This window comes from Denticeps clupeoides, chromosome 3, assembly GCF_900700375.1.
Source record: "Denticeps clupeoides chromosome 3, fDenClu1.1, whole genome shotgun sequence".
Lineage (NCBI taxonomy): Eukaryota > Metazoa > Chordata > Actinopteri > Clupeiformes > Denticipitidae > Denticeps > Denticeps clupeoides.
Window position 1 is genome coordinate 31,029,159 of NC_041709.1, and position 25,942 is coordinate 31,055,100.

General features: G+C 43.6%; 1 protein-coding gene across 3 annotated transcripts; it reads left to right on the forward strand.

The window, feature by feature from the left end:
- The first annotated feature begins 1,840 nt into the window (after positions 1-1,840).
- meis1a (Meis homeobox 1 a) lies at positions 1,841-21,272 on the forward strand. Of its 3 annotated transcripts, none has more exons than XM_028972407.1 (13): positions 1,841-2,257; positions 2,449-2,618; positions 2,879-3,020; positions 3,121-3,171; positions 3,258-3,308; positions 3,392-3,529; positions 5,202-5,313; positions 7,528-7,673; positions 14,579-14,655; positions 17,251-17,309; positions 17,870-17,938; positions 18,619-18,718; positions 20,614-21,272. In XM_028972407.1, the coding sequence occupies exons 1-12, from the start codon at positions 2,246-2,248 to the stop codon at positions 18,675-18,677; spliced, it is 1,086 nt and encodes a 361-aa protein (XP_028828240.1). In that variant the 5' UTR covers positions 1,841-2,245; the 3' UTR covers positions 18,678-18,718; positions 20,614-21,272. The 3 variants fall into 3 exon arrangements, with proteins under 3 accessions (XP_028828240.1, XP_028828241.1, XP_028828242.1); XM_028972408.1 differs by having other exon boundaries at positions 20,618-21,272; XM_028972409.1 differs by lacking the exon at positions 18,619-18,718.
- Positions 21,273-25,942: the final 4,670 nt, after the last annotated feature.

Sequence of the window (25,942 nt, forward strand, 5' to 3'; positions counted from 1 at the left end):
ACACGTTTTCCTACGTTTTTTCTGTTTTATTTCCTTTTCGCCATTTCCCGTGGACACCAGGGTTTACTGTACATGTGTTTAATCAATAAACCAATCGACGGTTTATCACTGTTCTGCCGATCCACGCCAGGCTGTCAAGCTGTCGAGCCGCCAGGGGGCGCAGAAGATCCAGTTTGATCGCGGGGAGCCCGGCTGCCATGTTGGGCAAATGTGGGTAATTACGTAATTAATTTAAACACGAGACTGGGGTCATCAATAAAGATTTTACCCCCTTAAAGATGAAAATGTGTCTGTGACAGCAACCTCTTCAACGGAAAGTGCTTTTATTAACCCTCCTAGGCAACTAAACTACAATACTACTACACTACAATACTACTATGGTAAAACACTACTACACTACAATACTACTACGGTAAAACACTACTACACTATAATACTCCACACTGCTATATTAAAATATTACTATAGACTACAACACCCCAAGGCAACTAAACTACAATACTACTATGGTAAAACACTAATACAGTACAATACTCCTACCGTAAAACACGACTACACTACAATACTCCACACAACTATATTAAAATATTAATATACACTACAACACCCCAAGGCAACTAAACTACAATACTACTATGGTAAAACACTAATACAGTACAATACTCCTACTTTAAAACACTACTACACTACAATACTACTACAGTAAAACACTACTACACTATAATACTACTACTGTAAAGTACTATTACACTACAATACTTCTACGGTAAAACACTACTACACTTCAACACAAGTACACTACAATACTCCGACACTACAACATTAAAATACTACTATAGACTACTAGGCAACTAAACTAAAATACTACAATACTCCTATGCCACTACACTACTATGCACTTACATTAAAACATAACTACACCACTACACTATAATATTGCTACCCTTTGAAATAGTCTGACATTACTACATTAAAACAATACTGGAGTCGTACACTAAAATACATGTACACTACAATACTCCTTCACTATGACTCCACTACCCTACTCCGCCACGGTACCACCAGTTTTTGCTAGTAGTCTATTGGAAATCAGCAGTTATATAATGCTAACAAAAAATGTCATATTTTATTTTACTCCAGGGAGCTATAATCAAGGACAATGTAATTGTCTAACTAAAAAAAATACATTAAGTAACACATCACCAAATAGTTTATTTTTGTCAGATTTAATTAACACTAAATGTTTGTGATCTTGACTGTGATCACGGGCGCTATTAATGTTTATTATTAGAATTAATATAACATTTCAACAAATCATACAACACAGCACGGCATGAGCTTGGACAGGGACAGTCTTTCCCTGTCAACACAAAATGTCACTAAAATGTTACTAATAACAGTAAATGTGGCAGCGATCCTGCCAGATATTGAGCGAGAATGAAACATTTATTTCAGAACGTCCACTTATTTTTCCCTTTATTCGGGAAATTAAAATAAAAATGTGCTTTTCCTGCGCGCAGATTGCGTTTTTAGTACAAATGAATGTAATTAGTTTGCCTCCAGCGTAAAACCGCAGGGTCGGCGTTAACGAACTGAACAAACGAATCCGAGATAAAAAGCAGAAGCAGAACGTTTCTACGTAAAGAAAACGACGTTCCCGCCATGTAGTCTTGATTGGCAGGTGACAGGACAGTCCTCAAAAATGTAATACAATCCGGCCAAGACGTGGAGTTACAAATGTACCTTTAAAACAATACACGTGAATATAAAATTAATATTAATGATGTTTTTTATGCACATTCGTCCGAGTTGGTCGGGGCTTCCCAGTTCCCCACACCTCTCCACTCCGACGCGTCACGGCGGCCATCGCCACTGGACCGCCGCGGCGCCTTTAAGAGCTCTGAAGACACACACACACACACACACACACACTTTCACATCTCAGATAGACGATATCAAGGGTAAAAAATCCAGGAGTTGAGATCGAGCCAAGACGCGACGGCGACTGGACGCGAAGCTCCCCACCATCTTCATCACCCCCGTCGCCATCATCATCATCATCATCACCCACCCACCCACCCAGCGCTGCTATTCGCGGACACCTGGAGCCGGACGCCGTCTTCGCTCCCATTTCGGGGTCCACGGCGGCGCGTTCGCGATGCCCCGTGGGAAGTTCTGCGCTGAGCGGCGCTGCGCCGTGGCCTCGTAGGACGGAGAGGAGAGGAGTGGGTGACACGGCGGCCCGATGGCGCAACGGGTGAGAACTTTCCACGCGAACTAACCACGCAAAGGACAGAGTGCGTGGACTGTTCGAATTTTACTGCAGAATATAAAAATACAATTTCACAGCACATGTTTAATCCCAATTTTCTACCGCAATTCGGGCCGAATCGTGTTAAAACGCTGCGAGCGTTATTCGCGTGTTTTGCTGCTTTATCTGATGTTCAGTATGAAGATCTGCTCCACTACGGGATGGAGGGGGTCGCGCTCCCCGCCCCGATCTACTCGGACCCGCACGCGGGCCACGGAGGGCACCCGCACCCGCACCCGCACCCGCACCCCGGCATGGGCTCCCCGCTCAACGACGGCCTGAAGCGGGACAGGGACGCCATTTACGGGTGCGTGGGAATTCGATCATAATCAGCGTAATTACGTCCAAAAAATGGTGCAAAAATGTTCAATTATTTGGAATAAAATACAAATTAATTTTAAACGTCAACAAATGAGCAGAAAAACACTTTTATCGTCACTCTAAATGAGTTAGAGACAAAAAACGGCAGCAAGGTGTAAAATAAAAATAAAAAAGTCAACCTGGCAAGTGAGTAAAATTGTCGCCATAAAGTTTGGGGTTATAACGCGAATTGTGGTTATTGCGCAGACACCCCCTGTTCCCCCTGCTGGCGCTGGTGTTCGAGAAGTGCGAGTTGGCGACCTGCACCCCCAGAGAGCCGGGGGTCGCCGGCGGGGACGTGTGCTCCTCGGACTCGTTCAACGAGGACATCGCCGTGTTCTCGAAGCAGGTCGGGGGGCCCGCGACACGACCGAAAACGGGGGTTTAAAACCCGCCACGTTTTTTAACCCCCCCCCCCCCTCTCTCTCTCTCTCTCTCTCTCGTTGCAGATGCGAGCGGAGAGGCCGCTGTTCTCCTCCAACCCGGAGCTGGACGACCTGGTAGGACCGTCCCCGACACCCCGACACCCCGACACCCCGTCACCCCGTTACCGGCGCCGCTAACCCGCTTCCTTTTGCGCCCCCAGATGATCCAGTCGATACAAGTGCTGCGCTTCCACTTGCTGGAGCTGGAAAAGGTGGGACCCCGCGGCGGATTCATTTCGTAATTGGTGGTGCTGGTGGTGATACTGACGACCCGCGTGGGTGGGACCCGGGGTAGGTGCACGAGCTGTGCGACAACTTCTGCCACCGCTACATCAGCTGCCTGAAGGGGAAGATGCCCATCGACCTGGTGATCGAGGACAGGGACTCGGAGTCCAGGTCGGACGGCGAGGACGTGGCGCGCGCGCCGGGACAGGTAGGCGTGGACGGGAACCCGCGTGGAAATTCGTTCTTAAAGGGCGCGCCAAATCAGGAAAAAAATACAGAAATGATGTGTTTTTTTATTTTTATTTATTTTTTAATAAAATATGTTTCGTAATTTGCAACGGCCAGTGAACATATTTATATATATTTTTTGTCATATAAACACTATATTGAAATTTCAGTGAAAAATATTATAATATACTAATTTCAAAATTATCACGTTAATTCGATATAATTATAATGTTGTTGCTTTTTTTATACTTTTTAAAAATCCGATTGGAACCTTTAGGGACTTTGTTGAAATTTATCTCCAGAATTTCGGTACATTTAGAGGAATAAGCTGCCACAATTCAGCCACCAGCATCTCCTGTAAGGACCTCTGGGTTCTGTTCTGGTTCTGTCAGAGGGGAGGACCTGCTAACCGTTTAACCCTTCAAATCCCACTCTTCCTGGCGGATTACGGCCGCTAAGCAGCAGTAAGTCGTGTCAAGTGCCCGCGGGGATATAAGTGATCCTCTCTGCCGTTCTTGCGCTGTATGGAGTGGTTTTGAGTGTCTGTCTCAGCTGCCGGGTTGACCCAACTGAGCCTCGACACCATCTGATCCTCTGCCACTCACTTACGCCGGCTTTGGTCCCAGCGTCCCACTTTGCGGTTATTTCATGCACGTCCAGGGGAGAGTGTGTGTCTGAGTGTGTGTTGCGTGGCTGCAAGTTCCTTATTCATTTCAAGAGCTTTGACTCTGCGTACTTTACACATCCCACATAGTCTATGATCCTCAGCCTTACAGGGAAGCTCTGACCTGACAATTTCATTTGCTGAAAGAAATTCTTTGGAGTGATATATCTTCAGTCATACCTATTTCATTGTGCTTGAATAATGTTGTTAAAGAACCGCTGAATTAGAATTTTTTTACAGTCACAACAATCATAAATGGTTAAATAGCAGTATATTTCCACTCAGCTGACCATTTGGCCTGATACAACCGAGCAGATATTTGTCTGTTATTGCCCATTCATCCCGCTACGTCATGCGCCGTGTCGTATTTCGGGAGTAGGGAAACGGGAATGTGGCCTACAGACGTCATATCTCTCAGACTCGGCCTGTTGGGAGAAAGGCTGGGGTCCTTGTCCGAAGCTTCAGGATTAAAGTACCAGCGCCCCACTCCTGACCCATGTACGTGTGAGCGCGAGTAGCTTTAAAGAGCCGATGCTGGCTGTTAGTGTTTTAACCGTTGACGTTCTGAGCATGTGTTCCAGATTAGCTCTTACAGCATGCACTTGGTATGCAGCGAAATACACCATATATTATCCTTTTTTCTTCACTTTCATTTCTCTCCATGCCCGCATGGGCTGACGGTTTCAACGGGAGTCCGGAGTTAGTCACATCAACAAAAAGGGCAGAGCCAGCTGAACATCTTGCCCGTCACTCTGCGCTTTGGTCGCCAGCGGTGCTTCCAGTGCAATTAACTCTGTAAATTCAGCCAGGTAGCGACTTATGAATCAGGTCCACTGTAAAGGACATTCGTTTCATGACACTTGCCAGACAGCAACGTAGGACCACAATGGCCGTATTTGTTCATCGCAAGAGCGGTTGGGGCTTATGACTCTGTGGTTTTAGCTCCGCGACAGATGGACCTTTCATCCCTGCAACCCTCTCCCTGCAGATGCCCTGCAGTAGAGACAAGGAGGACTCCATGTCCGTGCGCTCCTCCGGAACGTCGGGGCCCGGTAGTGGCGGGCACGCATCCCACAGTGGAGACAACAGCAGCGAGCAAGGTAACCATGGCGACCATACAGCGTATTAGGGCAAGGATCTCACGATATGATTATATCTTGATATATTTGGATAAAATAAATAAAAACTTCCGATGCACCAGGAGGCCGATCTTGTCACGTGTGTATTAGAGGTTCTTCGGGTCGTTACACGGCAAGTGAAAAACACTCGGCGGGTTCCTGGATACATTTGCAACTTGGTTGAAGTGTTTAGTGTGAATGTGTGCTGTACCCGTCACTGCAGGAGTGTGTGTGATGTGTGTGAATGTCACTCTGTGTTTGCGCGCCTGCATCGGGGCTCTCGGAACCCCACTCGCACTCGCCACGGCGCGGCAGTTCAGGGGTTATGGTCCGTAGTGGCGGCCCCGAGAGAAAGGGCCTTCTCAGCTCCGCGGCCTCCGCACCAAACCATGGCTAATAAACCAGAGTGCAAACAGACGTGGACAGGCCGAGCGCCTGAGCCGCGGAGCAGCTGCGCGCGGCGCTGTGACAGCTTGAGTTATGGCGCCCGGTCGCTGAAGTGGGAGCCAGTGTTCTGCGTCTAATCCCCGAGCTCCGAGAGGAATATGTCGGGGAAAAAGAAAGCAGTCAGAAGCGGAGTCGGGAATCGGGGAAAAACATTTAGTGAAGAAAAGCGAGAGCGAAGATAATCAGGGAACGAAACGAAGATGAGAAGAACTGAATAAACAGCTCATACTAATAGGAACTTAATAGAAAAATCGATATCCAATTAAGGTCAATGTCTCTTGTGATTTAAAGCTAATGAAACGTTGCTATTAAGATAAAAATGCATCATCTGCCAACACTCGTGTAAAAGGGCCGGAAACGTTGTTTTTCGCACTCATTCGCTTACCTGCGGTGCGTACAACGGACGGCCGAGTGCGAAGGTTCGGCGCCATTTTGAGGCGTACAGAAGTGAGGTAGATAGTGTGGCCTCAACTAATCGCCAGCAGATTTTCTCACACACACATTCCTGCTGTTTAACCAGACTGGTCATATGAGCTAAGACCAGCACTGATCTGCATGTTTTACCGCCTTAAACCGCATTATCACAGAGATTTACCGGCGAAACCAGCTAAGACTTGTTTTTTTCTATGGATACCGTTAGAATATACCAGGTAGCAGAACCTTAACCATTGTTGATGCCAACTGAAGGGAGGCTAATTCATTTTGGCTAGCAATCTTAGCTAACGCTAATGTTGGCTAGTGAGCTAAATGTGTCCGTACCTATAAACATCCAGGATAAATGTAAAAAAATAAGAATAATAATTATTGCAAAAGAGTGACAAAGAAAGTCAAATGAATTCAAGGAACAAAATGCTTCTTAGCACTAAAGGAGCTGAACTGAAGAGAATTAAGAGTGAGAGAGAGACGGGGGGTCCGAGCTCAGGTCAGTCCTAATGAGCCTGTGAGCTGCTTTATGGAGCTCACCATCATTTTTATGATTATTTCCACCCTTTCGGTCTCCCCCGTCTTACTCGAACCTTGCCGTTTTTGCCCCCCCCACTCTAATAGCCGAGGCTTTAGTGAGTCCACGCGGGGTTGTGAGTGGTTATCAGCACACGCCCCTGGCTGAGGTCAGACGGGAATTTTAAGGTTCATTAGATGCTGTCCCTTTGTCCCACCTTTATGTCCCACCTAATATTTTCTGTGTCCATCTGTGTCCATTACAAGGAAAAATGTGGACGGCAGGTTTAGTTCCTGACGTTACAGTGCATGAAGTAAAAAAAACATCGAAAAGTGTTTCGCTCCTTAGAAATAAAAGATCAAAATAACTGCATGGCGAGTAAGACGGCCATTTTGAAGAGGCGGCCTGTTTTCTTTTTTCTTTTTATGGTCTGGATGTTAACTTAGCAAACAGAGGAACACACTGTGCATTAACATGCCGCGCCATTTTTGGAGCAGGCTAATCATATCACACTAACGTATGGATAAACGTATGGAGGGTGGAGGTCGATTACGTGACGGTGGCATGAGCTGAAGCCGCCCCGGTGTAAAAATGTCCCTCTAAAACCGTCTTTTCCAACTTTGTTCCAGTTTTATGTGCGTGTTTATTTTTTTCACGGTTTATGGGACGTGTGTGCACATACCTGTAAAAAGATCTGTACAGGATTTCTGCTGTGAATGGTGACATTTTTGCCTCCCCCGTTCATGGTGCTAAATGGGTATCAGTATGTCTAATGGTATTTCTTCTTCTTTTTAACCCTTTTTGGAAAGGTGATTGTTTGGACAACAGCGTAGCTTCCCCCAGCACAGGAGATGACGAAGACCTGGACAAAGACAGGAGGAACAACAAGAAGCGCGGCATTTTCCCTAAAGTGGCAACCAACATCATGAGGGCGTGGCTGTTTCAGCATTTGACGGTAAGCAGGAGCGTTAAAATTCAGAAATGACCAGATGCACTATATGACTCCAGCTGTGTCCAGTTTTATGGGGAAGCAGCATCATATTTGGCCTGGCATTAAACAGTAAAAACCCAGGAGTGCACCTTCCCTTGAGTGCCAAGAGTCAAACTGCACTTTATTAAGTTGTGAATTCCTGAGTGGAGCAGATGCTCAAAGCTGGATTTATGAGCATGTACAGCTTGTGCTTTCTCGTGCTGTTTTTGAGTTTGGTCAGATTTATTCGGATTTCGCTCTCATTGAATGCACTCTGTGTAACTCAAACCCCGTAACACCCATTCCAAGCAGTTCTTAAAATGAAAAATTAATACAAGCAGTTGCTGAAATATAAAGAAGAGTTGTCTGTGGTGCTAATCCCTGAAGTGTTGAGGGGCTAAAGGATTTTTGTGGAAAGTTACTGGAACGTATTTACAGCCATGACCTTGCAAACTACTTTTTTTCTTAAGCAATTACCTGCCAGTTTGATTGAATACCATGGGGCGTCAGTAATTTATAACGGTTTAACACTACTAGTTTCTTAATATGATTGTGCAACTACAGTATAACAGTCATACAGAACTGCTCATGACTGTATCGGTCAGAAAGCAATTTTCCAGAGAACCAACAGAGAACCTCTCTTATTTTAAACATTTAAAGTGACCCGACATAAAACTAGCCTTACAGTCTATACCATTCAGAGCCACATTAAAGCCACACAAACCCCGCAACACTTACTATTCCACTTTTCTGCTCGGAACACTTCCCCAGATCATTACTAGCTCACACTACAAAAAGGGGAGCGCCCGCAAAAAGTCCGCTCACCAGAGCTATCGAATCATTTGTACATGTCATGAAAATTATATAAAATGATGTACATTGATTTTACACACATGAGATTTTCAAAAATAGTTTTGTTGCCTGTTAGTGTTAATGTTTGCCCAAGATCATATGCAAAGATGATCTTAAGTGTTTTGTTGAATGTTAAACTCGTGTAAATTCCTTGAAATCGCAATCTGGTGTCTCACAAATGTAACGAATGTCACGAATGTAACGTTTCACTGCAGCGACCAGACAATAATAAGCGTTGAATGGCCTTTTGCAAATTTTTATTGATCAGGTGGGCATGTTTGGTCCAGCTGGTTGGATCGAGTGAGCTGCCGCAGTTTCTAAAGACGTCCAACACATTAACAGCGAATGCACGACTATCCTCATTGACTGAGGTTCAGTCGTTGAGTTTGTGTTTTCAGCAGAACGTCAGCAGATCAGTTTCTCAATGCACCAAATGGAACCATTTTGAAGAGTCCAATACAAGAATCATTTTTAGTATTTTTTGTATCAGGAGAAGGTGAAGTAGGTATGATGAATAATCGCCTTTTTTTACCTTTATGGCTGCTTTTTTACTATTTTCATCATCGAAATCCATGTTGATGAGATGCTCATCAACATGGGTGAACGATAAAAAAAGGTGTTCAGCATAAACTGTCCCCTTTGTCTAATTTAAGGTGCTGGAGAGAAGACAAGAGTGTGAAAAGCTGCAGAGATGCAAAAACGTAAAAAAATTGTTAAAAAAAAGGAGTAGGTGTGTCCACATTTTGGCTGGTAGTGTAGTCTATGCTACAATATGCAGCACATTTAATGAAGTAATTTGTTAATTAGTTTTTTAAATTGGGAGGATTTTTTGTTAAGTAGATTTAATGTGTCTGACATAATACATCTAATTCCCATCATATTTTTTTTTTATTTCTCCATATGTCAAAGATTAGCTTTGATTAGCTTTGCGTTTGGACAGTCACTCATTTTATATGTGGGTATATGGATGTCATTGTCATGTTTTATCGGTCCTGCTTTGGTACAGTCCCACATCTTCAACCCTAAATCTAAATCTTTGTGTCTCCATTTCCTCTCTCCTTTTCATCTTCCCTCTTGCCCATCTTATTTCATGCGGACTTGCTCTAAAAAGGCCTTCTGGATTGTTTTTATGCCACCGTCAATGATTTAACACAAAAAGAGTGGAAAGGGATTTTTTTTTTTTTTATCTCTACCCCCCCAAACCGCAACGAAACAGTAATTACATGATAGAGTAATAGGACGAAACCCAGATTGCTGCCATGCACATACTCTGTGGGAGGTTACATGGGGATCAGCAGGGTCATTACAACGGCGAAGTGGGAGTGTCCTGGCTCATGACTTGTTGGCATGTTGAGGGTATGAGTGTGTGGGTAGGGCGGAGACGCTTGTAAAAGTTTAAGTTGCAAAACACACGTTCTCCCGAAGCCCTTCACTCATTTTTGCATTTCCGTTTTTCCCTCTGGAAGCCCCTCGCTCTGTTGTTGTAATTAGGGGTTAATTTGCCACCCTCTTGATAGCAGATGTTGTGCCTTTACGGCGCTGCCGGGGAGCCGCGTTCTGACGCCTCAGCATTAACAGGTGTGAGAATGCCGGGGCGAATTTTACTGCCAGCGAGAGTGGCAACTGAACTCAGATCAGCGACAAGGGATGAAACGAGAACAAGAGGAGGTCCTGGCTCCTCTGAAGACCAGTAAGACAGGGATCTCTCCCAGTTTCTTGTGTGGCTCCCATGGAGAGATCTGAGATGTTTCCCAGATCGTAAAGAGTAAAATGCAGGTAGACCTTGGATTTCGTTCCTCACTGTCTGACCAACTTTGTGTAGCGATACCACATTTCATGTATAAAAATAAAAAGCCATGTGACGCACCGGTGGTGGTAAATCATAACTTAAAAGACCAGTGTAAAGAATATATTATGATTCATACATAAAAAGTTGGGAACACTTAAAATTATAAGCCCATGTAATTGTGAAGGCTTAATTTCCTAAGTTAAGTTGAGAGAACTTAAAAATGTTTTGCAGCTGGTTGCCTTAAATGTATTTTTTTACAGTTTATCTCAATAATCAGACTTAAAAATAAACAGAATAAAAATGATAAGTTAAGAAAAAAGTTATATTATTGCTAATGATTGAATGGATAGTTATATTATTGGTTATTGGTAATGAAACTATTGTTTGTTGATAGTCACTTTATGTCGAAGCTGCCAGGCTCTCAAATTTTCAATTATCATAGAACTAATTGTCCCTACTACCTTCAAGCCATGGATGTACTTTTCTTATGGACTCGCCACCCTCCACTAATTGGTGGTGATTGATAGAAAATTGGATACACAATTTTACATGTCTTACCAGCTAATTGCCAAAAAGGACAGTTGACATTTTAAAACATTCCACATCAGCTGTAGCATTTTTCTGAAAAATCATAGTTATGATTCTCATTTGATTCTTTATTCTCATTTTTATTTCATCTGAATCATCTGCTGGTAACATCTGCTTAGTCCAACTAAGGGTCCAGATCCAGTGTTGGGTAGATTACTGTAGAAATGTTATTTAAAATGTAATAGTAGCATAATTGTTTTAATTATTGTATACAAGTAATGTAACTAATTAATTGATTACTTTTGTAAATTATGAAGGAATATTTTTAATTGTTAACCATTTTCAAATTTTGTAATCTGGCGGTGTTTACCTTATATATATGTATAGCAGTACTAATCATTAATTACTGTTAAACTCCTTTCAACAAATGAATTAACATTATTATAACTGATCATTTTAATAAGTACAATAACAGCCACCACAAGGTCAGAATTCATACATACATCCTTAATAAATTACTTACAAAAAAATTATATTAAATTCATATATACCTACATTTTATATATTAAGTATATTCATATTCAGCTCGAATAAAATAAGCAACGTTCACGATCAACACACTCAGAAGGTTGTGCCGCTTTGCAAAAATCGCTCTTCAGGCGGGCATGGTGCAAGCTTATGTGATCCCGCGTCTTGGCCCTATATCCTTAGTTCTCGTCACAATGTCCACTTCACGGGGATTTTTATAGTCAGTGAGTGCTGATTGGCTGATACAAATATCACTCCCATGATTCCTGCTATGACACTATTATTAAACATATCGGCAAGGTTTCGCCTGAATCTTTCGATATGTGTGTGTAATTTAATGGAACACCTTTTCCGCTGGTAACTATGACGGATTACAATTGCAATTTTTCAGTAATTAAATTACCTTCGAGAAGTTCTAGAAGAACTTGTATGTAATTTTTTCATGTAATTTTCTGCTACTCTTGTGTTCATGCTGGAACCTTGGAGAAAAGCTGGACAATGTTCGGGGAACGTTCCTCATTAGCTCCAAAAGCTTGCCCCTCCCCTACCACGCAGCCAGTCTGGCACGGCTCTCATTTACAAAGCTCCCAGCTAAGCTTCTCATGTCATGAGACCTGGCCTATGAAAATATGTAAACCAGTACACCCCACCCCCAAATAAACCCTCTGTGTTTTTATTGTCTGCCCACCCACTTTTGCATGTCCAAACTGATTCATATTTCTAATTGTAAATCGAATTTGTCCGCCCTACGCCCACAGATTAACGCTTAATTCTATCTAAGTGCCAGGAGCCAGAATCGTGGGCGCCAACAGCATTAGGCTGATAAAGGAGATTACACATGGTACGAACGTTTTTGTGCCCCACTGCCCCGGTTGCCTCAAGACTCCATGACTTTGAGGAATAGACGTCCTTTTATTCCGCTCGCACATCCTCCTCTCAATGCCCTTCTTTGTGGGGGGTTATTTTTACATCCTCACAGGATTCTTTCATTCTTTTCTTGCTTTGTGTTTTATCTTATTTTAGCTCCCATTTTTATTTTCATCATTCATCTGACCGTGGTCGGCCAGCACAGCACCGGGGATGTCCTCAACTCTGTTTGGTGAACATGGGGCCATACGTTACGGTTTAGTTGCCTCAGTGTGGGGGTGTCTGTGGGCTGGCGTTTTTAGGGGTCTCCCTTTTGGTCCTCTTGAGGGCCCCCGAACCCTGTAATGAAAACATCATCCATTACCCCTTTGACAAGCCCTCTGGGGAGCAGGGCCTTACCAACCTGTGGGGGATTTCCTTCACTGACCAAAAAGAAAGGGGAGCAGTCGGGGGCATGGAGGCTCATCCATCACCAGCAGCCCTTTTACCTTGACAGCGTAAATGGACACAGTTAAGGCGATGAGATAATGACCCGCGGAGAGAGGTGGAAGATGGTCAGATTTTGCATTCCGGACACAGGTCACAGTCAAACAAAACTAAAAGAACAAGAACAAAAGAAAGTGGTTCATGGAGGAAACCAGAATTCTGTAAAATCCTTTAGCAATCAATCAAACTGCTTCTGTAATGCTGCATTCAACCGATTGCACACTTTACCTGTAAATGCTGCAGTAGCGCCTGCATGGAGATGGAGGAAAAGGCAAAGGTAACTCACTGAGGCCATTATTCCACGTTCTACACATTGGTTCATCTTTTTAGGAAAATATCTGGTGCCTCTCCAAACGACCTTCCTTGCTGGCGTCCAGTCTTTTATCAAGAAAGCCTGGAATTCTCTGTATTGTTAAAGTAAGGATCAGTTGGTCAAAATATGAGCCTTAGGCCTGACTGAGAACCTGAAAAATAGGAGGGCCTGGTGACCCATGAACAGGAACCTCAAGGTCTGCACTGTAAACCTCAAGAAACTGAGGGCCATTCCAGTCTTAAGAGGTGTGGAGCCTGAAGATCACTGCACAGTAATGGAAATTTAGGGACCAGTATGGTAATATTGAAGAATTGCATTGCTAGGTGTTCAGAACTTGATGATATGTATTGTAACAGCTAGGAACCTCAGGCCTCTCAGGCCTCTCAGAAGTTCTACGCAGTAGAAGTTAGGTGGGTCTTGCCAGCTGTCTCCTCTGATTTACGCCCTTCAGGGAGGGGCTGGGGGTGGCCTAGGCACCCTTCTGAATGCTTCTCTCGCTAAAATGAGTGGTAATTACAAGCTCTAACAGGTCTACTGGTTTGGTAAACAAGAGAACAACTGCCCCGCCCCACCCCACACGCGAAGCTGAGCCATGGCGGGTGAGATCTGTCTTGTTAGAAGAAGCCCTGTTTAGGGTACAGGTGGCCAGGACGGAGAGTCTTGTTCTCTTGTAGATGCCATAATGTGAATTGTATGGTGGATTTGGATGAGATTTACTGCAGCCCACGACGTTTACCCTCAGTCTGGTCACATGAGCTCTGCTGATGGTTTGATCTGTTTTTAAAAGCTTGTGGTTGGCGAGCTCCCTTGCTGGTCACACATGTTTTAGTCTGAAAGACGGTCAGACAGTAACCCACTGTCTGTCTCTTACCCGCTGGATGCAACTTGCTTTCATTTAATCTTAATCCATTTGTTTTCTTGGCCTTTAGCCTGGTAGTGGTGTACGTTATGGATCAGATATGATTAATGTGGAGATGAAGTAGGTGCATAAATCTTTTAACAGACACCCTGGAACGGATTATCCAGATAATATCATGGTAACTAGCCAAAAGTGAAAAACGTTCAATACAGCACATCTCAATTTAGCCTATTTTAATTTTTTTTTTTTGCAGAAAACAACGTGTTTACACCTTATTAAATTACATTTAATAAAGTTTATTCTAATCAAATTTAATTCATATTTTTTATTTTTCTTGCAGGCTTAATTTGTAGGTTGATTCATAAAGAAAATGATTTTGGTTTACATATTTTACATTTTAATTATACCCTACTATAGATAGTTAATTTTGGAATCTCAGTTGCACTAGGGAACTTTCAATTAACAAGGCTCTGTCTTCATTTTCCAACCCTTATTATTCACTTTCTGGCATTAACAACATTCAAATCTTCAGGGGGGAAACACAACATGTTTAAGATAATTGGCCGGTGTGCCAGAGCCTATTTTAATCCTCTGAGATTAATTCATGAAAACCCATGTGACTCCTGTTTTTCGTATTTATTGATTTGTGTTTCCCTGTCCTTATCCAGCATCCATACCCTACAGAAGAACAGAAGAAACAACTAGCCCAGGACACAGGGCTCACTATCTTGCAAGTAAACAACTGGTGAGTGTGTGCGTGGGAGTGTATATTATTAATATTATACATCTTTGTGCTAGGGTAGGGTGTGTAAAGTACAGCAGAATTGGTGACCAAGCTTTATTAGAGCCCCCATATCTCAAGTGATCTGTTGCCATGGGAGCCGGTGGGGGATTAGTGCTGCAGTTAATCGTGATGGGATGACTGAATGATTTGTAATTTGCATATTGTAAATTCCCAGCATTGTATCTTGTATTTTCTAATGAATCGTTCATATATTCTATATTCAAAACAACATAATTTATGTTTTATGTTGGTGATTAGGGCTAATAGATAATGAAAGTCATAAACCGCTATTGCCTACAAGCAATAAAAATTTCCCAGTACAGAAATTTCCAGCTGCATTTCAACATTGTATTGTAGTTATACATTTTTTTTATTACAAAAACAAATGGAATTTTCTCAATATTAGTTTACATACAATACTATACACACACACACACACACACATTTTAATGGTTGCAATGCAGTTTTTACGATGTTTTGTGCCTGAAGCAGCAGGTAATGTCTCCAACTCTATCTGCAAACACTAAGCAGTGCTAAATGAAGTGGTCAAGATGTTGATGTGGTAATTCTGTGTGTGTGTGTGTGTCTCAGGGCAGGGGGTGTTGATTGGGTGACCGGCGGGCCTTTCAGAGCTTTGGAAATGCCCCGCCCTTTAAGAAGTTATCACTAAGTGTGGTTACGATCAAGTATCAAATCCCTTCTTCCCCCGGGCTGGTTACAGCCAGGCCAGCAGCAGCAGCTGGCCTTTTAAAGTAAGGTGCGACCAGCAGACACATGTTTAATGCCCTGTTTGGATGAAATGACGTTTGTTTAGAGAACGCATTTCCTCGCCGAGAGGATCGTCTGGCTCCAGCGTTCGGTGGGATGTCCTCCCACAGCCCCCCCAGTATGACCCAGTGCCTGTCTGCAGTTGTGTACAGTGGGCCTGCAGTCTATTCCTCCTTTGACAGCGAGCCGAAGCGCCAGCATGCCCTGTTTATATATATGTGATATAATAGACATAATGTCTCGTAGGCCCACCATACCCCGGCCCCTACTGGAACAGGTGAGAGTGCCGGGCGGAGGGAGGGTTGTTAGTGTAAATGGCATTTTCACAGCAAACAGCTGGCCGGGTTTATTTAAACACGCTCTGTCCAGGGGGCATTGACCTGAGAATGACACCAGCCAAGGGTGGAGCCTGGAGACCTTTTTATGGGTGGCAGTCCAGAAAGGGATGTGTGTGTGTGTGTGTGTGTGTGTGTGTGTGTGTGTGTGTGTGTGTATATATATATATATATATATATATATATGCATGCATGCGTGTATGTACACACACACATGTATGTTTGTTTGTGTGTGTGTGTGTGTGTGTGTGCGAGTGTTTACTTTGTTAATTCTGGAATTGGACCAGCAGTTGAATATGAATACACCAAGTGTGTGTGTGTGTGTGTGTGTGTGTGTTTTTTAAGCCATGGTTCTTGCAGAGCAAAGAGCTATAAATTCTAGATCCGATAATGGCTCTTTGTATTGTTGCTCTGCATTTGGTTACAGTCCGTCCCGGTTCTGGATTTGCTCTATTTTTACTCCACTATAACACCTTCCTTCAGAAGTGATTTTGAGTCTATAACGGAATGGGTTGTGAAAGACGGGTGCGTGGTGCGAAGGGGTCAGTAGGGGGTCATCAGGCGCTTTACTCCCCTAAAGAGCCACAGCAGCCGCGGAGCTGCCCTGGGCCTCTGCCCGTCTTTTTTCTTATTGGTCCTCGACGAGACGTGGCCCGCAGTAGGGGTGAGAATATGTTGTTTTAAACATCTTTAATTTTTTTGTGATGAAGTAATATGAACAGAGTAAACAGTAAACAGTACATGGCTGCTGCGTGATTTATATTGAAGGACTTTGTTCAGGCAGCTCTCCTCTTCTCCAACTTTCCTTAGCAGCGGGCGCCTTTCAGAGTCCCCAGCAACATTCCTCTTTTACTATGTGTGTGTGTTTTGTTGTTTTTGTGACCCTTGAAAAAAGGGGCGTGCCTTTTGTTTCCGCTGGGCGGCCCTTTCACAGACGGTGAAATGGAACCGTGGTGCCGGGGGTGAAAGAGAGAGGACATAAATCAAACGTGGGAGGGGGGGTGTAGGGGACCAGTGCGCTTGTGCTTCCAGGGGTCACCAGAGGTCCCAGAGTGTTTTTAAGGCTGAGCAGCACCAGAGCAGCCCCTCTGCCAAGGGTGTCAAAAGTCATGGGGGTTAAGAGGTCAGAAGGTGAAAGGCCACACCTAGGATGAGGATGGAAAAGTTCTAATGTGGGCTCGCAGACATAGGTTAAACTCTTACAGCATGTGACCGTCTTCATGACCTCAAGGACAGTGCTGCATCAGATGCTTCAGAAAACGTACACTGACACGGTAATGGAACAGGATCCCAGCAACAGCAGGTGGCCGAAAAGGAAATCTGGTGAGGAAGAGGGAATGGACAGTGGCGGACAGATATTACGTTTTTAAATTTGCTTTTCCTTTACTTTTTAATAACAAGCACTCTGATAATGTTTGATTCGTTCCACCTATTTTCGCTCTCTTTTCTCCAGGTTCATCAACGCACGGCGGCGAATAGTGCAGCCGATGATCGACCAGTCCAACAGAGCAGGCAGGTCATCTGATGGAGCAAATGCAGAGCAGCCCTGTGTCTTTTTCTGAGAAATGATCAGATCTTGTTAAGATTTACTGTAACTATACAACCTCAAGCTAATATGGTGACCGAGGGCTACAACATCAGAGCCAAGAACCGAGGTGAAGGCCCAAGGAATGGTCAGGCTCCGGGCGCAGGGCATGTTTTGGTGCTGCTGTAAAATTTATTACCTGTGATAGGGTGCAGAGGTTGGGGTAGCACCGGGGGAATCTGTTTGAGTTGAAAGGCGAGGTGAGGTTGCGCGCCTGTTACTCCAGCTCAAGTAACCAGATAAAGCCGAGAGCCAGAGGCAGCTTCAGATTTTATTGGTTGTGAGAGACAGAAAACGGCATCTGCACCGCTGAGCTGCGTTCTCTAATGTGCTTTCTGTTCTACCTCAGCACTGAAAGAAATATGCTGGGAATGCATATGAATTGTGTAAAAAATCTGTCCAAACACTGAAATTGAATCATCATGGGAAAATGATTTCTGCATTTAGCTGTGGCAATGATTTTGACATAATTTTTCTCTTTTTGCAGTTGGTCAAGGAGGTCCGTACATCCCTGATGGTCAACCAATGGGAGGCTTCGTCATGGATGGCACACATGGTAGTCCTTTACAAACCCACATACTACAAACAATAGATCATTAGATTGATAAATAGGTGTATATATCTGGTGGAAAAGTGGTACTAGCCTAGGCTACTAGGGTGGTAGTAGCCTAGTGGGTAACACACTCGCCTATGAACCAGAAGACCCAGGTTCAAATCCCACTTACTACCATTGTGTCCCTGAGCAAGACACTTAACCCTGAGTGTCTCCGGGGGGGGACTGTCCCTGTAACTACTGATTGTAAGTCGCTCTGGATAAGGGCGTCTGATAAATTCAGTAAAATGTAAATGTACTTAGGCCATTTTTACAATATAAATAATAATAATACAATATTTAAAGTTCACATGTATGATATGTATACATTGGCTACTATGCTGAAAGTGTAGTGAAAGTGAAGTGATTGACATTGTGACACAACAAAGTATGTCCACTGCTTTTAACCATCACCCTTGGTGAGCAGTGGGCAGCCATGACAGGCGCCCAGGGAGCAGTGTGTGGGGACCTCAGTGATGGATCGGGATTCAAACCGGCACCCCTTGATTACGGGGCCGCTTCCTTAACCGCTAGGCTGCCCCTAAATATTACCCCTAAAGATAACACAATTTAAGTACATAATAAAGTATAATTTTGCCATGGCCAAATGTAAATAATGGTTGTGGGTCTTTTTCTGTGCCCAGGGGCGCTAGGGGGCATGGGTGTTGGGATGGGGATGGAAGGCCAATGGCACTACATGTAAACAGCCTCTCAACAGAGCTGCCAACAACCAACCAAGCAGGGGTAAGTACAGTGGAGACACCAAACTCCACCAAAATATACAATTTCTGAACAATTTCAGAGTTAATATTAGTTTGATTAGTTTCACTACTGCCTAGCACCTTTGCGCAGTACTATATATCAACCTGATATATCACTAATTTGCAATGTGTGTCAAAGATGTTGTGACCCTTGGATGTCATCGATCAATACCTGTTCTCAGTTGAATTAGCAGGATAAAATTTACATTATCTTTTTTTTTCATTTGATGAATCAGTGTTCTTTTATAGTTTTATTTATGTATTATGATTATGATTGGACCGATCCCAAGGCCTGGGGAGATTTCTTTCCTCTGAACCAGTCATTCGACAAGATTATCCCTTCTTAAAGCCAATTAAAAGCCCTTTAGAGGGAATGTTACGCTTTCTTCCCCTCGGGATTACTGAGATTACACAGATTACAGTCTTGGACAAACAATACACCTGTCAGCTCCAATACGCCGCCGCAAGCCAAGCAGAAGAGCCGCGGCCTTGTTCGCCCAGCGGAAATGACTGCTCCGTGTCCATTTGACCCCCATTCTTTTCAAATACCCTCCTTCAGAGAAATTAGCCATGCCTGACCAAGTACCAAATATATTTTACTGCTCAGACAATGGTGGTTGCCGCCAAAGAATTAATTATCAGAACAGAGCCCTTCTTTTTTCCCCCCTTCTTCTCGCCCTCGGTTCTCATCGGCCCCCGGGGCAGAGTTTTGGTAGGAGGCTCCCTAATGACTGCTGCCCAACTCCAGCCGAGCTGCTAGTGTAAGAAGGAGGCATTTCTCCAATTATCTTTTCATCGTTTTCTAACCTTTTCCTTCCCCGAGGTCAATATCCTCATGTGTTGAAACCAAGATGGGGGCAGAGAGGGATGGCAAAAGTTTAAGTGTCACATAAACATTTTTAAAAGGTATAAAAGCGGGCAGAAGTGCCAATTAAAGTCCTGGAGGCGTTTGATCTCAGGGCTTTAGAGGGAAATAAATTCCTCTAATGTCGTCCCCAGGCATCAGTGAATTTCTGCCCGCGAGAGTTCGTCCCCAACTTCACTCCACATCGGGTCAAGTTGTGGTCCTGGAGGGTCACGGAACAAACCCTGGTTTAAATTATTTAGAAGGTTCAAAAAGTTACACAACAGTTAAAGAATACTACAGGAGGAGAAAAACAAACACAGGAACCCTTAGATTTTTAATAAATCAGAACACCATGAATTTACACACACGCAAACACACACACATATATATAAAATACATGTTGTGTGTGTGTGTGTGTGTGTGCATCTATATATTGTGTGTGTATATATATGTGTATATACACATACACACATTACAAAAAGAAATGAATAAATTGATAAAAAGATAAAACACTCCTCGCTTCTCAAGATGCAGAAGTTAAAATTTGCCTTTTATAGAGACAACTTCTTGCAAATTGCAAACTTTTAGTTTCCCGGACATTTTCTAATATGCTTGGTGCTGCAGAATTATGTTTAATGTATAAATGTCGGGTCTTCCGGGTAGCTGGGGGAGGGTGTCCGCTGCAATGCCTGTTGAATATTTTTGTAGTCTAGACAAATTGTTGTCTAACAGGCAGATTCAAAACCGGAATTTAAGTATCTATACCAGTGTTATTGATATCGAAATCGATACAATTTTTTGGAATTGATTAATATCTGAGAATCAATGTTTTTTTACAACATTGCTTTCCAGCCAACATGTTCGATCCAGGCTGCTGACTTTCATTGTTAGGTGTTTTGTGGAAATGTACATTGTAAAAAGCACTTAATAAATCAAAATGGATTGTTTGGTTGATTGATAATATGGGAGGAATCTTGTTGCATCTGAGGCGGCAGCATATAAAATGTCTGAAACTTTTTTTTTTCTTCTAGGTAGACCTGTGGAGTAGTAGGGTCCTAGAGTTAATTCCCCAGAGCATCTTCTTCTCCGTGAAGAAACTCCTATGACTTGGACAGCCTTCACTGCCTGTTGCGGGCAGGTCCCACAAGTGCCCTGTACCAGCGTGTGATTGGCTGGACTTGAAAGCAAGTAACCTTGAGATTCCACTGCTGTTGCCTTCAGTTCTACCAAAACCAATGCAAAAGGATGCAATACTTCAAACAAGACCTCATCAGAGATGGAGCTGTGGAGAAGAGGGCCGTGAAGCAAGAATCAGGATGTTGGACGCAGAAGATACCCTTTTTACACACAGTAGCATCACCACTGGAGGCTCCCTAAGGAAGGCTGGTTTTTCACACTGATTTCCTGCAAGAATTCAGGACGATATGTTGGCTGATGGATTCTGAGAAGCGTAGGGACGTTGTTCGGGGAGGCTGATTTCTCAGAGCGCTCGTACTGATATGCTGTGCTGAAATGTATTGAGAATTTGAACCGTTTTTATCCACACTATGTGTGTATGAGTGATTGTAGTGTGTGTGTGTGTGTGTGCATTTGGATAATTATTATTTTTTTGGTTTTGCATTTGACTTTTTACCTCTTCTGCTAACATTTGAAAAATAAACAACTGAGTGGCTAGTTTCACCAAGAATTATATCTTACAGGGTGATGTGAAATACTCCTGACAAGCCCTCCCAGCCAGGTCTCCCCCGCTCTGTTTTCTTTCTCGGCCCGGGCCATTTGGGTGTCCCGTTAATTACGCTGGAGGTGTTAGACGGGGGAACCCCGGCATTTCTTCAGCTTTTGAAGGAAATGGTCCATGTGAAAAAGGGCACCTAGATCCAAGAAGTGAGAAGCGAAGCTCACACTGTACCGTACCCTTTAAGTGGCCTTACACAAAGCATATGTCGGCGGCACATGCTCCATTTGCCCGGGCAAAAGCAATGAGGTCTTGAAACATATGGCTAATGCACGTTTTATGTACTGTTTATGAAGACATTACACTCTGTTTATGTTCGCCCTCAGAGAGCGTGCCCGCCGAAAGGTGCGACCGCCTCAGACACGTTCGACCAGCCGCGCCCAAAGGCCTGGTTATACTGCCACCTTTAGGTCAGCTAGGAGCCTGAACACAGTTACAGAAAAGTAAAGTGTCTCGTTTACGAAGGGTTAAAAAGAAGAACTTTCCTTTAGACTGTCCTGTACATCAAGTTCAACAAAAATATAAGAATGAACCAAGAATATTTTTTGCAGCCATATATGCAACACCCATTTGGCCATATTTTAAACTTTAACCATTTTAACATTTAAAAATGTATAAATATTGCAGAGAAAAAAAAAAAAAAGACTATTCACTTTTGTTAATTATTTCTGTATTCTGAATCCTTTTTGGTAATATTATAATAATTTGAGATGCTGAATATCATAAACATAAGTTAAAATTGCAAACAATATAGCAGATATTAAAGTTAACTTTTTGAGGATCAAATAAGAAAACAAATAAACCTTTTCCACAATAGTCTTTGGAGAAGAAGCCACAATAATTTGCACAAGAACACTTTTGCATACAAAATCAATTAAACCAATTTTACTCTATCCAACATTCATGATTTTATAAAAAATATATTTATATTTTTTCCAGAACTACAATTTATCTGTTTGGCTGTTTTGTCTTTCATCCAGAGCCATTTTTATATTCTCTAATTAGACGGACCCCTTAGGCTAAATTGTACTTATTGGAGGTCAGTCCCAGAACTGCATGGGCCATTTGGTCGGCCAATGGGCAACGGCGTCAGTTCGTATTCCTTTTGTTCAGCTGAGACCGTACAGCTGGTTGAAATGAGAAAGAATGAGAATGGCGAAGACGGATGGTGGTTTCCGTGTGCCCTGTGAGTGATGACTGCTCTTTGGAGGGCTGTCGGAGTCTGGGAGTGATGAAGTGATGCTCCCTTGCAGGAATCTAATCCTGCAAATCCTCACCGCAGCGCGCCGCCTGAAGAGCTGCAGGAGGAAGGCGGCCCTCGGCCACCCCGGCCTGGAGACTCCTCAACTCCTCATGTGACAGGAATCTGGTAGCTATTTAAAACATCCGCAAGCACCATCCATCACTGAGGAGCAGGCACAAAGGGTCTTTCTTTCCTTCTCTCTTACTTTGACTTTTATTTCGGCTCCGGCAAATGGTGGCTGCAAAATTTAAGCCTTTATTCAGCCTCAGAGCACATCTAACATGGAAAATCCCCCCTCTGCAGCTCGGACTCACAGTACGTCGATAGGTTAAATAAGAAACATGGTAGAAATTTCGATCAGGTATATGAAGAATTTGAAGGTCCTAGATTAGAATGACTTGGATATCATTTTACCTATATGTGTGTGCTTTGTGTGTGTGTTTCTGTGTGCATAAAAGTGGGGTTCAGGTTACCCCTCCAGAGTAACCCTGATGAACTGGGCAGGAAGCCGGCTGCATTTAGAGGAACAATTACTGTTATTTAGCCAGGAGAAAGAAAACATGTCTGAGGTGAGAGTTCTGCCCAGTGAAGTGCACAGCTGGGGTGTTTCACCGAGCCTCGCTCAGTGTGCAGCTCCAAATGGCTTTGAAGTAGCACCTCGTCGGTTTAAAATTACAGGTTGCACGGCTCCCTTTGGCCTGAGCATGTTCAAAAATTGCAGATTGAACTACATTTTTATTAAAATCATCAACGTCAACTTGTAGCCACAAACGTGACCCTTTGGACATGGAGAGTTATGAATAACCCACCCTTAACCTTAGCAACAAGGCAGCGCATACACACACACAAGCACACACACGGAGAGCTCGTACTGCTAATGTACGATCAAAGGGACATGAACTCCATCCCACATAACTTCATAGTCCCAATCATGCCAAGGCAACCACAACAAAGGGCCGCGGATGCCCTGTGACCCTGGCTAATGACATCATCAACTGGCACCTCTGAAATGAAGTCATTAGCGACGTTGGGGCATAAATCACGCCCTGTCCAAAAAGGGCTGCCGATCGAGGGCAGTGCACACGTCTTAAAGAAACCCTGACGTTCTTATAAAGTTCTGGATGTTTTGTGGTATACTAGCCAAAAATGACCTATGCCAGAAATATATTGGGTCCAAAGATTAAAGTCACATCCACATAATCCACAAAAAACTAGACATTTTAAAAAGTAGCTTTTTATCATCAACATTTTATTCATAACTCTCCATGTCCAAATGGTCACGCTTGTGGCTACAAGTTGATGTTGATGAATCGGAAGGTTGCTGGTTTGGATCCTGAACCACTGAGGTGCCGCGGGGCAGTTAAGGAAGCGGCCCCGTAATCAAAAGGTTGCCGATTCGAATCCCGATCCACCAAGGTGCCACTGAGGTGCCGCTGAGCAAAGCACCGTCCCCACACACTGCTCCCCGGGCGCCTGTCATGGTTGAAAGCAGAGGACACATTTCACTGTGTCACCGCGCGCTGTGCTGCAGTGTTTCACAACGACAATCACTTCACTTTCATCAGCAGATGGACTTCCAGTATCAGATGCGTCACAGAGGGAACAAGCGCTTTTTCAGCCAGAATAAGCCATCTATTGGCAACAGAGGGCTAATTTGCGATAACTCATGGCCGCAGTTTGGCTCCCTGAGGCACTATAAGCCTTACTTTCTCATATGGAAATCTGAGTGGTCAGCGCAAAGCGCCTGGATCTCAGGACACCGCATCTCGCGTTTGTAAAGTGCATTCCTGCATGTGTTGAATGCATTCGTCTTTAATTTCCACCGCCGTGACCTTATCGCGCTGAGGTCAGCATTCAGAGGGCAGGAAGGATTGCCTGATAGATGCCTGAGTCGACGGCATTCGTTTGACGTGCGGAGATGTAAATATTTGGGTGGACACCAAGACCCCGTGAAGCAGCTTCGACCACTTATCGGGAGATTTATGGCCCCGGACCGAAACTGGGAGTTGAGCCCTCTGCGCGCTGTCGGTGCGGAACTTGGAACGCCCTCTCCGGCACATTCATTTCGGTGCTGTTTCACAATTAAAAACCACAGTAAACTACATTCATCGCACAAGCTTCGTTTCAACCTCTGCCAAGGAGTTTATAGCTGAATCCACGCATAAACCCCCGCCTCTGACAAAGTGAATCTTCAACGTTCATGTGCATTCATGGGCATTCTCAAACACAATATCTGAAAAACGTGCGTCTGTTTCAAATAATAATTTCTTATTCTCCATTAAAATTGTTCCAACCACGCCACCGAGTCTGCTTGAGCATAAATCACGGCCCAAATTCTGGAGAACTGCTAAGATCTGCCCCTAAACGGCGCTTCATCCCGCTTCGTGTTTCCATTCTATTTCTACTGAGTTGAATAAATGGTGGAATGGAGTCAGGACAGGACGTCATGTGTCTTGCTCAGACTGGGGTGTGTTAATTGTCGGTCTCACATGTCGAGGTTTACGTGGACGTCGTGTCTACGATAACACATTACCCGGCTGTTTATTGAACTGCACGTTCGCCCCATTCGGCCTGTCAGTCTCAAGGACCGACAGAGATGAAGAACTTGGCAGAGAGAACAGCGGACGCAACTTTCACCAACCTGACTTCGGTTTTTCATTCGTCAGATAACCTTCACGTTTTCTAGCTGCAAAACTAAAAGGATGAAAAGGCAGGCAGATGCAACACGTCCAGAGTAACGGATTGTAGGGCTGAAACAACGCATCGATTTGAAATGATTATTTTAAAAGTAAGTGAACACGCCGCTCCCCTTTCACGCTGTGTGTCACCAAGGGTGATGGGTTAAAAGCAGAGGACACATTTAATTGTGTGCACCGTGTGCTGTGCTGCAGTGTTTCACAACGACAGTCACTTGACTTCTTACCTCTGCGTCCCTGCCACATCAACACCGTCTGAGCGGCTGTTTTCTGCAGCAGGCAGCATGGAGCCAGGGGCATGTGAGCGTGTGTGTGTGTGTGTGTGTGTGTTTGTGAGTGTGTTCCTCTGCAGTGTAGTGTAGAGAACAAGTTCTGACATTCAAACAAATCCTGTTAATTTTTCTGATCTGTATTGTTCTTTTATAAAAAATAAATGATTTATTGGTGGCACTTTTTTTTAAAACAAATCTATATATAAATTATTATCATTAGAACAGCTCAAGGAACAACATGTTCGTGCATTTTCTAAATATTTTAATTATGTTTTTGAATAAATGAATTGGAAACGAATGTTTTTTTTTTTTTTAAATCTGAATAATCAAAAAATAATCGACATATTAATCGACTATTAAACTAATCGTTAGCAGCCCTAATGGATTGTTTCTGTGCGCCCGGAAACATACTGT